We start from the raw sequence: 15853 nt of genomic DNA on the forward strand, positions 1-15853 counted from the left end.
CCACGGTGAGAAGACACCTAACGCCGGGAGGTCTGTGTGGCTGGAGCAGACAGTCTGGCAGAAAAGGAAACTTGAGACATGACCAAGGAAGTACCAGACCGTGCAACACCTTGTAGTCTACGGATCTTGGTTTTTAGTTGAAGTGTGATTGGAGCTATTGGAGAATTTTGAGCAAACATGTATGTGATCTGATGCAGGGTTTTAAAGGACCATTGGTCACTGGGCAGAGGTCAGCTCGAAGAGAGGCAAAAATGAAATTATAAAGATCAGGAGCCTATTTCGGAGATCTCCAGGAGCCGGGATGGGATTTGCTCAGGGTATACCGCGACTAGCAAGGAGGGGATAGATTTGGGACAGATCTGTAGTGAACAGAGTCAACAGGTTTACAGACGGATTCAATACGAAGTGGGAGAGGAAGAAAGGTAATGAGGACGTCACGGGTTTTGTTGGTCTAGTGTTGTGAATGATTGCGTCACCAGCTGAGATGGTGAACAAAGACAAGAACAGATGTTTGTTTGTTTGTGTGGGAAGATAGGAAATTAGACACTGGTTCCACACGTAGGATTTGATACGCCTATGAAGCAGCCAGCAGTAGGCTATTTTGTCTGGAGTCTGGAAGTTGTGAGAGTAGGAAGATGCTATGATTTTGGAGTTTCTGCTCTTCTACACCGATGCGGAATATCAACAATAAGAGACACTGTGACATCTGAAATAAAAATCCACACTGCTGTCTCTACACCATGAGCCTCTCTACAAGACTGTGAAGAAGGCCTTCTGGTCATGGGATGCCCAAGAAGTCGGTTCTCTTGTTAGGATCTAAATCATCCAATGCAGACTAGATCCGTAGACAAGCTCCTAGAGGGGATTAAAATTCCAAGCCACAGATTCAAATACCTACCAGTCTAGAGAACGGGTCCTCTACGTAGCCTCCAACTCTCCTGCTGGATAGAGCCCAAGGAGAGGGCCCACAAATAATATTCACTTGCACCCTGTCCCTGAGGAGGCTGTGGCTTGGCACTCCCCACACTCTGGTCTGGTCTTCAACCCATTTCCTAGACACACGGCCCCTGGGCTTAAGACGTGCCAGAGCACCCCAAGTTTCCCATATGCTCATAAGCTACTTTTCGGCCCCAAACACTCCTTTCCCGTGTCCCCACCTGGCTGATTCCAACTCTCTGTGTCAGTCCATCACAACGCCTTCCTGGATACAATGGCTTCATGCATCTGGCTCTCTCGTCCGAATGTGAGTTATTCGAGGGTAACAACTAGACCTTTAATTTTTCGGTTTCTAGCGTCTCCCACACGTAGGAGATAAATGTTTTGTGGATAAACAGATGGAGTTACGGGTGCCTTGAAAACACGCACAGGTTTAGGACAATCGGCTCCCTAATTGGTGCGCTGCCCTCTTGGTACACCTACAGACAATCTACTGAGAGTTCCAGAATGTGCTGAAGCATCTCTCACAAGAGGGCGTAGGACACGGGCTAGAATGCTATAATAAGCACAGCCCAGACAGGGCGGCCACAGAATTCAGAAGCTTGTTTTCCATCAGTGAAGGCAGGACAAGGTCATCCCACCAAGACTCCTTCACAACAGAACTGAAAAAGTTCACAAGGCTGGAAAACCAAAAATGTCCATTTTAAAAAGTACATCTGTCTTTCTTTCCCTGTCGCAGCCCCATACCCTTGTACGCTCTCAAGGGAAACAGAAGCACATAAAATACCTGACGCAAAATGAAACACGAGTTCAAACTGAGAAGGGTAGACACTGGGCAAGACTGCAAACACACAGGAACACCAGCAACACAGAACACTGCGAGTTAGGGGAAACCAAAGAAATACAAAGTCGTACCGGGAGGCAAATACACGTTGCAGACAAGTGTGTGGAAGACAAACACAGAGATCAAAGAAAACCTTGCAGTGAACCGAGCAGGAGACATCAAGAGTATTTCCAACTCAATGAACTGCGTGTCGAATGAAAACAAGTTAACCTAATCTGATACCAAAAGGCAATAAAGGTAATTTCAAATGATACTATTCAAGAATCAAAACAAAATCAGATCAAGTTTAAATAAAAAGCCTCCTTTATTGAATCAAAGTAACACAGTAGAGATGTAACATGAAAATGCTTTGGTAACTTAATACCTTGGAAGGTAGATGGAAAAGTAAGAAAGCTCAAAATAATCGCATAAGAAAAGGAAAATATTCAGCAATCAAAGCTAGATGGGAAAATATCATGAGAAACACATAAAGAAAACAACGATACAAACTTAAAGGAGAAGGCTTCTATGCTAATGCTCATGAAAACCAAATGTGAATGACGAAAACAAGGTACTTTTGCCTCAAGGAAATGAGCCGATTGTTTAATCCTTTATCCTAACAATCAGAATTTCCTCTGACTCATAAGAAGAACCCTGAAATGATGACTCTCATAACTGCCCAGCTACTTAATTCACAAAGTAGAACAGATCAATTTTAGAACATAAACGTATTCTCGTACATAGAAAAGAAAGGGGGGGGGGAGTTTATGTAAATTTATGGCAAGTAGCTTAGGAAGTGTAAAATATCTTTGAGAGCTTCTTGTTCTATGTCCCTCTTGTTACACAAGTGGACTCTGTGCCTAATCAAGTTAGATGATCTCCAGAGACCTCAGTTCAAGGAGGAGACAGCCAGGGTGAAGTCCAAAGCCTCGTCCTGTGGCACCCAGCTGTGTCCACTAAAGTGCAGCACGGTCACACACACACCCTCGACAGCAGGGAGATAACCCAATCTCCAAGGGCGTCTCGCTGGGACTTAGCACATTTTATCCCACAAAATCCTAATCTGTATCTTAAAAAAAAAAAAAAAAAAAAAATCGAGTATGGAAGAAAAGCTGGCGTTTCCAAATACTTACGTTGTCTTTTCTTCTTCATCTTACCACTAACAAGTATGGTTTTAAAATTCTATTCCGTTTCTAGAATGGTACTTAAACCAATACATATGATTAACTAAAGACACCAAAGGTTTTCATCAAACAGCCGTCAAGACCATAAAAGTTGCTTCCTTCTACAGAGTCAATCAGCACCTCCTTCCCAGGGCCCAGCATAGTACACATTTCAAAGGGGACCCTAAATTTCAAAGAAACTGAGAAGTCATGGGTACTGCTTCTTCCCTTCACCATCAGGAGAAAAAAAGACAAAACAAAACACTGGGAATGTTTCTATTTTAGGTTATTTTTCAGCTATGCTTTAATGTCCTTGAAACATATCAAAACATCATCCAAACAAAAATGGGAGAATTTCCTTGAAAGCCTTCCACAACAGCCTTTTATTTAAAAAAAAAATAATAATAATTATAGTGTATATATTTATGCACGCAGTTCTAGTTTTTAAGATCTTGGTTTCTTGTATACCCGAAACTACTACCACATTACATGTCAATCATATGTCAATTAAAAAAAAAAAAAAACAGGAAAAAAAATTAATTTGGCCATTTCATTCATTCACCCAATACTTGCTGAGTGTTTATTCTTTTTTTTTAAAAAATTTTTTTTCAACGTTTATTTATTTTTGGGACAGAAAGAGACAGAGCATGAACGGGCAAGGGGCAGAGAGAGAGGGAGACACAGAATCGGAAACAGGCCCCAGGCTCTGAGCCATCAGCCCAGAGCCTGACGCGGGGCTCGAACTCACAGACCGCGAGATCGTGACCTGGCTGAAGTCGGATGCTTAACCGACTGCACCACCCAGGCGCCCCACTGAGTGTTTATTCTTAACGGCTGGTGACAGAGTCGTGAACAAAAGAGCCAATGTCTCTCTTGCAGGGCTTCTATTCTAGCGAGGCAGAGACAGACAAGCAAATAAATAGATATATAATATCTCGGATGGTACCAAGTGCTAGTGAAGGAGAAAAAAAGGGACAGACAGGAAAAGTGCTACTTTGTCTCTGGGAGTCAGGGAGGGTGTCTCCAAATAAAGTGACTTCTGAGCAGAATTATGGAGAAAAACGGGGTTCGGCCAAAGCAAATACGGGGATGAGAGGGAATGTTCCAGACAGGGAAGCAGTTACGTACAAGGCGGCAGTACAGGGTGGGAGCTTGCTTGGAAGGTTTGAGGGAAGCGGGGACCACAGGAGTGTTCCGAGAATGGAAAGAAACGAGCTTGGGGAAGCAGCCGGGGCCCAGAGCAGGCAACGGTGAGGATCTGGGTTATACCCAGAATGCAATGGTAGCAGAAGAATGACGTGATTGGACTTTCGGAAAGATCCCTTCTGGCTACCAGGTGGAGGAAAGAGCAGGACAGAGGGCTGGCGGCGTGAGAGGCAAGAGCAGGAACAGGAAAGCGGTCAGGAAGCTACCGTGATGGTCCGAGGCAAGGAGGCCCCACCGGAAACGCGGAGTGAGGGCAGAGGGGGGCCCCGAGCAGTCAGATTCTGCGTATGTTTTTCCCGGTGGAGCTGATAAGACTTGCTAATGGGTTGGAGGGAGGTGTGAGTAAACAACAAGGGTCAAGGATGACTCCAAAGGCTTTGACCTCAGTACCTGGACGGGTGCGGTTGCCATTTAGCAAACTGAAAACCTGGGAAAGAGCAGACTGTTGTGGGGGGACGGTGGGGGGCGGGGATATTGCTTTGAACGTATTGGGTTTGGTATATCACTAATCATCTGAATACAGACACAAGGTGCCAACAGCTGGAATGCGTCTTGCCTCCCTTAAAATAAATGGAGTTGGGAGCATGTTCCCATGTATTCTAAAATCTTTTCAAATTAACACAGACATCTGGTGTTACACGTACTTGTATGTACGTTAGAACGCTTACTGGCACATCTTTACTTCTGCTTCGTACTTCAGTATCCATTTTCCAAACTAGGAAATGTCACGAAAAGCAGAGCACCTTGACCCCATAACGGGGGGCTGAGAATGACAAGGCATTTTCAAAGGCATTTTACAAGACATTATTTGAGCTACTGAGATACACCTTCCTGTCAGAAATCCAGCCCCCAACCCCCACCGCCACCTAACATGGCGTCTGAAATTCCTCCATTTAAAAAAATGTAATTATGCCCTCTCAATCAAGTGTTAATCTTACATTCTGGCATAAATATAAGAATATGTATGTATACTGTCTTTCAATGGAGACATTTTCTCATTCAGTTTGACATAGAATGGGGTCCTTTTGCTAGAAGTAATCAGAAAAGAGAAGGTATGGCTTGGGAAGAGAAAGAAGAGAGAAGCCAACAACAGCGGGTTTTCACAGTGCAGTCCTGGGGACAGAGAAGGGAGAGTCAGCAGGTGCAGAGGGACTGGAGATGTTTGGGGGAGGGGGTCTGAATTCTTCTCTACGCAGGCTCATCCCAGTCCTCATCACTGACACCTTCCACATCGACCTCCAGTGTAGCCTTCCTTCTGGACTCTGAATGCCTACTCGACACCTCCATTCGAACATCTCACCCACGCACCATCTCAGTGCTCCGTTCTCTCTCGCAAAGACATTTTTCTCCCAAAGCCTCCTTGGCCCAGTTAACATCATTTAGCATTTGCGTTTCGGCTCAAATCCTCCTTCTCTGGGAAGGCTTCCCTGACATCAAGACCAGATCAAATTCCCCGGTTGTACCTCTTGTGGCCCCCACGCTCTCCCCCTCAAAGCCCCTTCTCTGTTCTTAATTATACATTACGTGGGTCAGTATCTGTTTCATGTCAGAGTCCCCCACCAGACTCCGAGTCCCTTAGACCAGATGCACATCTCTTTTGCTCACTGCACTATGCATCACCAGATCTGAGCTCTTGGCTGGTGTAAAAGAGCACTCAATAAACATTTGGTGAATAAATGAATGAATGCTGTATTGGGTGCACAGACGTGAAGTCGAAGGGTCACTGCTGAAGCAAAGTCTCTAAGGTACATCGCATCAACTCTAAAACACTGGACTGAGTAAAGTTGACTACGATGGCTCCGAGTTTATTCTTGTATTTGTTTTGCATTTTGCTCGTCTCATCAAACATCGGCATTATTCTGTACCTCCAGAACCACAGAGGACACCAAAGGGAGAAATCAATAACCCCAAGTCCAAAATCAAAAAACTCAAGAAGTTACTGAACCCTTTGTTAGAGAACCAGCCACAGAAAAGGGAGGTCCCCCATGACTGCTGTGTCTACAAGACGGCAAAAGTACCTGACAAACATTTCATTAGAATCATAGAGAAAAGAGATCTTTAAAAACGTCCTAGTAAGGTGGGATCTTAAAAACCAAACCAAAACAAACAAACGAAAGGCAAACTCATAGAAACAGCACAAAAGTGGTTGCCCGGGGGCTGGAGTGTAGGGAAAACAGGGAGAGGTTGGAAAGGGGGTACAAACTTGGAACTATATGAAGAACAAGCTCTGAGAATCTAACGTATAACGTGGTGACGACAGTTGACAACACTGTATTGTATCATTGAAATTTGCTAGAAAAGTAGAACTTTAACGTTCTCACACACACACAAGATAACTATGTGACGTGAGGGATGTGCTAAGTAACCAGCTGGGGGGTGGGGGGCAGTCCATTTCACAAATGTACTCACATATCAGATCATCCCAATGGACATTTCGGATATCTTACAATTTCGCATGTCAATTGTACCTCAGTAAAACTGAAACATCAAAGAAAACAAAACTTTCGACCCAGCTAAGGCCAGTCTAAATATGCAGTTTAAGATGTATAGGATGTAATTGACTCTAACCTCATAAGTGCTTTATTTGAATGGATGAAAAAAAAACAAAAACCACCAATCATACAATTGCAAGGGCTTTCACGGTTTTATCAGGTCTTTGGTCACTTTGCTTTCTCCACAACCACTCCTCACCCCCATGTTAAGTTGCTCAGCATCAAAATTTCCTGCCGTTGGGATGTCAGCAATAGGACCTCTGTGGTTGAAGAGGAAATTCAGGGTTCTTTTTATTCTTATGTGCTTCAGACCCCTCACCTCCTTCCCCGTGGCACTAAAATGGAGCTGTGCCATGGTCTTAACTTTTAATAAGACCTTTGTCAGCAGGATTAGTTGAACATCCAAAATAATTTCAACTAAAAGGTCTAGATATAATCTGCCAGTTTGGATATAGAAAACCGGAGAAGGGATGACTACATAAAACATAGGGAAGATTATTAACAATGAACAGTATTTTCCAGTTTTGTTTTGTTTTTAAATCTCGTATCTCAAGTATCACAGCCAATTTCTTTTTTTTTTTAATTCTTTTTATGTTTATTTATTTTTGAGAGAGAGAGAGACAGAGTGTGAGCAGGCGAGGGGCAGAGAGAGAGGGAGACACAGAATCTGAAACAGGCTCCAGGCTCTGAGCTGTCAGCACAGAGCCCGACGCGGGGCTCGAACCCACGAACTGTGAGATCATGACCTGAGTGGAAGTTGGGCACTCAACCGACTGAGCCACCCAGACGCCCCTATAGCCGATTTCTTTTAGGCAAGATCTAACTCTGTCTGCAAATGTATACCAACGTTAGAACGCACACAAGGGGCGCCTGGGTGGCTCAGCCGGTTAAGCGTCCCACTTTGACTCAGGTGTCATGGTTCCTGAGTCAGAGCCGCACATCGGGCTCTGTGCTTTCGGCTCCTCTCTCTCTGCCCTTCCCCCACTTGCACGCACTCGCTCTCTCTGTCTCAAAATAAATAAGTAAACTTGAAAAAAAGTAATAATAAAATAATAATAAATGCACACAAATTCATAGCAACCCCTTCTAGCTGTTCCAATATAACTGTAAGATTGATTTCCCTCAATGGAAATCAAACGCAAACTCCACAGAACCCAAATGTCCACTCTGGCTGTGTACCTCCATCACACAATCATGCAACAAACTCACACAGCAGGTCCCAAGACCCTTTTGTCATTAAAAATCCATTGGCGGTGAAAATAGTGAAGAAAGACAGGAAAAAACAAACGTGCAGGAATGCAAATTAGCAGTATAAAAGAAAAGGACTCCACTCTCTGAACAGAATTTAAAATTTTCAAACACACCCAGGCTACATGTTTGTGCAAAGGTGAAGAATGTTAGGCACACTTACAACAGGTTTGCAAAACTGTATTATTGTTCTCTGAGACTGATTCAAATTTACCACCTCCTTCGTCCGACGGCCTGGTTACCTCACTGCAGCATGAAAAGCTGGGGTAAATCTCGGATATTTCTGACTTGTCGTCTCCCAGACCTGTGCCAAAAGTACTGCTCGAATGAGAGCGAGAACGATGTCTCCTATAGTGACTCGCCTTTTCTACAGCGGAAGGAAAATATTCGTATTTGTGATTGACTTGAAGAACCACAACAAAAAAATTACTGAAAAGCGTAACAAGGACACAAAGCAGGTCTCTTATAAATAAAAATCCCAAAGCTCAGGCATTACAAGTTCTAGCCACCTGTTACCAAACTTCCGCATATGCTGTGTCAAGTGCATCAAGGTTGAACAATCACTTATGCTCATTTTAAGTGTAGATTTTAAAGGAGAAATGGGGGTGGGGTGGGGAATTAACAAGAACTAAGGAAACACTAGCAAACTAAAATGTTTCTATCAAACATAGCATCTGGTTATACATAACTGTTTTCAAGAATCGCCAAGCGTAAGTATTTGTTGCCTTTTCTTTATCTTCAGAAAATTTAATGAGAGCTTGGCTGCTTATGTAGATCAAACCGAGGACAAAAGTATTAGAGTCCCTATTTTCCCTTGGGCTTTCCATTTTATTAATGTCAGTAATTAAATGTAGAATATAAATCAGGGGGTAGAGACAGACCCAAAGGATATAATACATCTATTTATATTGTTTGAAATAACTGCATCACTGTCAAGGCTTCTGTGTGTTCAACACTGTCTGAAAGTCTGAAATGTCAAAGCATGCTATCCCTGTACCCAAATATCCAAGCCATTCAGTTTTTGCTTTTAATTAGAAACACGCGGTCTAAATTAAAAGTCGAGTGAACTTGCAACATACGCCATAAATTCTGCATTATACGAAAACTCAGAGATAAATTTTAAGGGTACCAAAAAGTCTATTTTATTTTAACACATTCATGATGCTATATAGGACACCTCCCTCACCTTTTATATAAAGGAGAAACGAATCTCCTTTATATCTTAGCAGTTTAACGCAATCCAAATAATTGCATTTGAAAGCCCAGAAAACCTATCAAATCACATTCACTAATGAACAGCAGAAACAAGGAAGCTCTGGACACCTTTCTAGGTGAACCTGGGACAAACTAATCTAGGTCCGATATATTAAAAAGCTGTTTTGCGAGGTTTGTTTTCCTGCATGATGAATGGCATTTTAAAGCAGCGTGGCATTTTTTTTTTTTCAAATCCTCAACTTTAAAAATTCGCAATTTACAGTTGGCACCAGGTGCCTCTAAGGCTCAGATGAGCTGCACTTTGAGGACAAAACCACGTAAATGAGGAGGAACTCAAAATGTAAGCAGTACCAGAGAGCATATGGAGACTTCTAGACTGAATATTGTCTTCCAGGGGATCAATGTCGAAGATGGAGCCAGGATCTGTGCGCCAAACTTTGAGGTCTTTTACCAAAAGGAAGAAATCAACAAATCAAGAATGAATCTCAAAAAGCCAGCACCGGAGTCAAGCGCAAGTCTGGAAAAAGATGTACATAAGAAGCAAACACGTAGAGGCAAACCCACGGTCCTGCAGACATCAGAGAACGAAGGGACAGTCGCACCCACATGGATTTGGTAAGAAAATCTTGGGAGCAAATTTAAGTTGCCTGGTTTATTTTTCATTGTCCTTCTGTCTGCAGCCTGTGACTCATCACCCAACACACATGCATACCAGACACCCCCCGCATCCCTGAACCCCCAACACTCGTGCTCAAAGAAGTAAAATGTTTGACATAAACTGCTGATTAAGGACATGTGAGTAATTCCCAGGGAGTGACTGAGAGGTTTCTGTCCGAGAAAACCAAAGAAAGAACAAAAACTTCTCTCCTGAGGGCACCTGGGTGGCTCAGTAGGAGCATCCAACTCTTGATTTCGGCTCAGGTCATCTCACGGTTCGTGAGTTCAAGCCCCACGGTGGGCTCCCCACGGACAGTGTGGAGCCTGCTTGGGATTCTCTCTCTCTCTCTCTCTCTCTCAAAACATAAATAAGTAAACTTTAAAAATAACTCACTTCAGTTACTCCCTGCCTGGTTCAAAAGTTTGTTTGTGGAATGTACTGCATTTTGGGGCTTCGTAGGGAAGTCCTCAGTGGAAAACAGTCTCCCCCGCAAAAGAAGAAATGCACCGACCTCTGGATTACCCAGTCAGGGAATAATTTAGAGACATGTATGTTGCATTTAGAAAAAAATAGCAATTTCTAGGGGCACCTGGGTGGCTCAGTCAGTTAAGCGTCCGACTTCGGCCTAGGTCATGATCTCACGCTTCGTGAGTTCAAGCCCCGCGTCGGGCTCTGTGCTGACAGTTCAGAGCTCGGAGCCTGCTTCAGATTCTGTGTCTCCCTCTCTCTCTGCCCCTCCCCGACTTATTCTCTCTCTCTCTCTCTCTCCCTCCCTCCCAAAAATAAACATTTTTAAAAAATTTTTTAAGAAAAGAAAAGAAACGAATTCCATGTTACTTTCAACAAAAACATCTCAACCCATCCACCCAACTGAATATGATTCTTTTAAACAATCAACTTTGGAAGGTGTGCAGAGCTATCTGGAAGGTGTGCCAATCTATTTGGAATCCCTCTTGGAAAAGACTTGCAGATTCACTTAATAATCACTCAACAAACTTATGCCCTGACTTCAGTACCGTTGTTTTATATGAAGACATTACCCTGTCAGATACGCACCTCCGTCCCTCAGCTCACCTCTAAATGGCCTTTCACTAGTTCCAAAAGGCAAGCTCTTACTTGTGAAGATGAAGCTAACTTCACATGGAGATTGCTGGTGAGCATGTTGCATGGTTCCCAAAAATATTATCTGAGCTTTAGAACTGGGCTAGCTACAAAAATTCAGACGCTAACTGCTCTGAAGAAGAACAATCATTTGGAAGTATGGGTCGTTTGTGCGTACCGAAAACTCAGTAACTGTCCTTTCTAGCCCTGCCTTAGATTCCGGTGTGATCACTGCTGTCTCAGCCACCATTCAAAACTTTGTTCCGAACATGCGCCCAGACGAACTAGGAGGAACAGTGAGAAGTTTCCTTCCTCTCAGATTTATGGCACTTGCAGACAGCTCTCGGTTATCCCCACTCGGGGATAATATCAAAAAAAATATAAGCTCTTCATATTGTGGAATACCATCAGAATCTCTCTGGCACTTCTATTTGTGGTAAAAGGTCCTACATGGGATCGGTTCTATTATTTCTGTCCCCCATGTAGACAATGTCTGCACTACAAGGCATTGCTCAAGTACGTTAGCTAAAGGAAAACAAAACAATTGTCCGGCCTTTGTTATCACTCCTGGCTGGTATCTGGACCGCTCCTTGGCTTAAGAAGTAAGAACACTCTTAAGACCAGCAAGTTATTGAAGACAGAGAAGGTCCAATAATCCAAAAGATTTGCGATGATAGCTGACAAGGACCGTGAATCCCATTCAATGCGGCACAGTTAACACTTAGCCTGTCATCCCTTTTCAATTGGGCACCACATCCAACATTTGAGGACGAGTCCAATGAACAAGGAGGCTGATTCTACAGCGGGGGCAAGGACCACCTTTTTGACTGTGCACACCTGCTGAGAACCGTCAGCTTACCAACAATGATTCCAGGTCTCCGGTCCATCTCCACAATGTGAGGATGGACGCCCTTGTAGGCCGCATCGCTGACAACCTGGGTGTTCTTCCTCACTCGCTCTGTCACGGGGTCATCTACAACAGGAGTAAAGCCTCTGCCCTTCGTCTTTTCAAAATCTTCATGATACTTTACCTGAAAAAAAGGAAAAACAACATAAACTCCAACTGAAATTTCCTGATTGTTAACAGAGCTCACACAATTTCGACATAACGGCAACTGTTACAGAATCAACTACATCTAGACTATTTTCCACACAGATGAGTCTTTTCCAATTACTCCGAAAATGGTGTCTGAAATGTCAGCTTCCTAGCATCAGAAATCAAGTGCTGAGATTTTCACAACGGTTTTCCTCATTATGGTGAGAAGCTCTTTTAAATTATATATAAACCGGTATATCGGTGAGAAGGTTTAAAAGATATATATTGTTTAATCCTGGCGATTTCCTAAAATGTACTAACTTAGGTATAAATTAATTTGCTATTTTTTAACTTTTAATAGGTTTTAAAATGATACTCTATTTCCACACATTGACATGATTTTTTTTGTATATATATATATATATATACACATATATATATACACACACACACACACACACACACAAGTGTGTGTGCACACACAGTTCAAACACACATTTTTTTCATGTTCTGATATTGGATTACAGTGGTAGTTATTCAATTCTATAAATCTTACTATATACCACTGAATTGCACACTTTAAATGAAGAAACCTTATGGCTGATAAATTATATCTCAGGCAACTGCTTTAAAGAAAAACATACCTAACTTTTACATTCTTTGCAACATGTAAACATACCAAGCTCTGTCTTCAAATTAACTGAAAAGAAGTCCAAGCAAATGTCTTTCACAAAATGCATTTAGAGTAGTCATGTTAGAAATAAAAACACACCCCAAATATCACTGAGAAAAATTACTTTATTAGACTAAATATTTCCATTACATTTCAGTGTGGTTAGCGGTCCCCCCCGCCAAAGGAGGGTCCCCCCCCCCCAAAGGAGGGTCCCATCTGCGTTTTGCTTTGCATTCATGCTGGTTAGTTATCCAGATTAATGGTGAACAATGCCTTCTGTATACCGGGTGGGGCCGTTCCTTAGTATGTTTTAGTCATGAGAAGAAGGAGCTGGTTGTACCCTACCATGGAAATATGATTTTGTGCTTCTTTGACATATCTCAGACCAGGCGTATCTAAAATCAGACTTGGTCTACCTTTCATCTGTTTATGGTCCTGGGTATATTTTACCTGCAAAGGACACAGTAGAACGTACTTAAACAACACGACAATTGTAAGAGAAAACATTACGCCACGTTTTCAAACTTTCCAAATGAGTGACACATCTACAACAAATTCAAAATGATTCCCCAGGTAAGTTGTTCAGTGAATTACATGTCATTCTAGAGTAACAATCTAAAATTTTGCTCTCAAAGTTCACTTTTAAAAACTAAAGCAAAAACCATCTAAATCTCTCGATTAACCGAAAACCAACGTGTGAGTGAGCGATATCCACTAACAGTGTAGTCGGAAACAGTGGAAAAATCCACACTGAATTAAACAGGAAAAATCCACACTAAATGGAACCTAAATTTATTTTTCTGTTTCTAATATTTCCCCGTTTGCCACCATAACACTGTTGAGGAATATATACCTACCAAGTCCAAGCATCCCTCTATTTCCTTTTATTTTTTTTTCCCATTGTGGAGAATAAGAAACTGTGAGTATCAGATCTAATTTCCTTCTAAGCGGCCACAGCTTAAAGGTAATTTATGTCAAATACGGTCAGCATCTCTGGACAGAAATGCCACTGGCGAACTCTAAACCGTAAACCCTAAATGCTGATTCCCTGGCATGAGCTATCTTCTTGATAACTGACCAGCAGAACTCTGTTATCTATGAAGCTGGTTATGCATGATATGAGGAAAGCAACGATTGAGGACCTGAGGACATATGTGCAATTCGGAACTGAAGCCCTGATATTTACTAAAAGAAAGCATACAATCCAAATAAGACACTGATGTGCACCACGGGCCTTTAATGAATAACTGAATGCTATACGCAATGAATTTAAAGATTTTTTTCCCTCTAGGTCTCTACTCTGGAGTAATGAGTCATTTCTGATTTTGTTTTGCAGAGAACATCTAACAATTCACATTCAATGGGATACATCTGCACAATGACAATTATTTAACTTACGCATCAAAGACTTCACCACTTTCAAAGACACTGGCTAAAATAACATGAATGATTGTTTAAAGGAGCATAATATAGTTTAAAACTAAACTTTGAATGTAACCATTGGTCACATCTGGAAATACCGAGGAAGGGCTTGCATGATGACGTCAAGTTGCGCAACGGCAGCTTTTGGAAATCATCTGAAATTACACGTGGACCTACTGCATGTATCACAAATGTTTCTTGAGAGTACGTTTTATTTTCACGGGGGGAAAAAAAAACAACAAGAAAAGGACTGCAAGTAAATAATAAAGGACGCATCCTTTGTAACAGACCAAAATGAAAAAAGCAACTTGCCGAACTAAGATTTTCTTGATTCTTCTTCACTCTTTCCATTTCAGGAGTTACACTTAAAGCTGTGGCTCTTCCCAGCTGACCTTTATAATAAACCTATCATTGCGGAGAATAAAAAATAAAGAGCACGGTGAATCAATTCACCTACATAAGAGTCTCACAGTAGCTATTTTAAAGAGCTAGCCGAGAAAAGGGCACAACGGAAAAAAGAGGATGGTATCGGAGGGCTAGCCATATTTAAAAGGCTTGCATCTGAAATCAATTTCAATTCATCCCATTGCGTCTATGGCTGGGAATGACGTCACCGTGAATACACTCAAATACATGGGCATACTGTCAGGAAAGCGGACACAAGCACTGCATCACAAAGGAACATGGTAAGAAATGTCTTTCATGGATATCGCTTAAAGGCACTCGTACCCATATACAGTTGTAGTCTGTTAGTAATTAACTGCAGCAGGGTTTTCAAAAAGATGCCTAAATAGGCGACTGTGGTCATCCAAAAACTGGTCGCTGCACTTCCCACGACCCCATTCTTCCTTCTCAATAACTAAGCTCCTTTCTGAGAGTAATGGAGTTATATCAACCTTGCCCCTAGATATATCGGGCAGAGATGGGCACCTACTTCTCCAAAACACACTTGTTAGGAAAATGGCCAAACAACGGCCTGCCTTTGTTTTATGATCTGCCCCCAAAGACTTTAAAGGTTTGAAGAATAAAATATTTCTTTGAACCTAATAGATTTCTAGATTTCCTCTTCCAGAGAACCCAATCTAAATTTTTTTTACTGTTTTTTTTTTTTTATCTTTGAGAGAGAGAGACACAATGTGAACAGGGGAGGGGCAGAGAGAGAGGGAGACCACAGAATCCGAAGCAGGCTCCAGGCTCTGAGCTGTCAGCACAGAGCCTGACGCGGGGCTCAGACTCAAGAACCCGCGACATCATAACCTGAGCCAAAGTCAGACACTTAACCCACTGAGCTACCCAGGCACCCGCAGAGAACCCAATCTGTATGTTAATGACTTCAAAAAAAGACGCTCTCCTTGAACTACACCTAGGGATTACAAAACCAGAAAGGGGTTAAGAACAGGCCAGGAGTTGGTGCTTGAGGAAAAACGAACAGCCCCCTTTACAAGTGCCCTGAAAAACGGGCCTGTCCCGTGTGACCTGTGCAGGCTTACACACTTTATAATTTTACCCCCCAAGTCATCGTCCAAAAATAAAGCGACGAGAGCTGGGAGTGGGCGACAGGGCTGGACAGGCTAACAAACAAGAACACATACAGGTAAGAAAGGCAGTGGGAAAGCTTATTCGAAGGGCCAAGACGCTAGGAGCCATCGCCGCACCCCTCTGCGGAACGACAGCAACTGTAAGCGTGCGGACAAGAGGGAGCCACGATAATCGGTCGCCAAAAATCACAACTGGCGGTCACTGGGCACTCTGGAGCCCGGAATGCCTGGCTGTACCCACACCTAACACTCCACACCATTTCAAGCTAGACAGGCAGTCGACTGAGAGCACAGTATCAACTTGAGAACTTTATAAGCACAACTCTTCACTGACAATGTTGA

The 15853-nt window shown here is 42.6% G+C and overlaps 1 protein-coding gene across 14 annotated transcripts in view; it reads right to left on the bottom strand.

Annotated features, from left to right (window-relative positions):
- Positions 1-15853, bottom strand: part of NEBL (nebulette) — a 364159-nt gene that overhangs the window by 21364 nt on the left and 326942 nt on the right. For 9 of the 14 annotated variants that reach the window (XM_019834022.3, XM_019834021.3, XM_019834024.3 and 6 more), the window contains 5 exons: positions 14286-14378; positions 12897-13001; positions 11702-11873; positions 9435-9527; positions 8032-8235 (listed from right to left, as the gene is read on the bottom strand). In XM_019834022.3, the coding sequence (XP_019689581.1) occupies positions 8032-8235; positions 9435-9527; positions 11702-11873; positions 12897-13001; positions 14286-14378 (667 nt within the window). The remainder of the gene's footprint in view (positions 1-8031; positions 8236-9434; positions 9528-11701; positions 11874-12896; positions 13002-14285; positions 14379-15853) is intronic. The other 5 variants (XM_019834017.3, XM_019834026.3, XM_019834027.3 and 2 more) reach the window with 5 other exon arrangements.

The sequence above is a fragment of the Felis catus genome, chromosome B4 (genome assembly GCF_018350175.1).
Source record: "Felis catus isolate Fca126 chromosome B4, F.catus_Fca126_mat1.0, whole genome shotgun sequence".
In the NCBI taxonomy this organism is placed as follows: Eukaryota; Metazoa; Chordata; class Mammalia; order Carnivora; family Felidae; genus Felis; species Felis catus.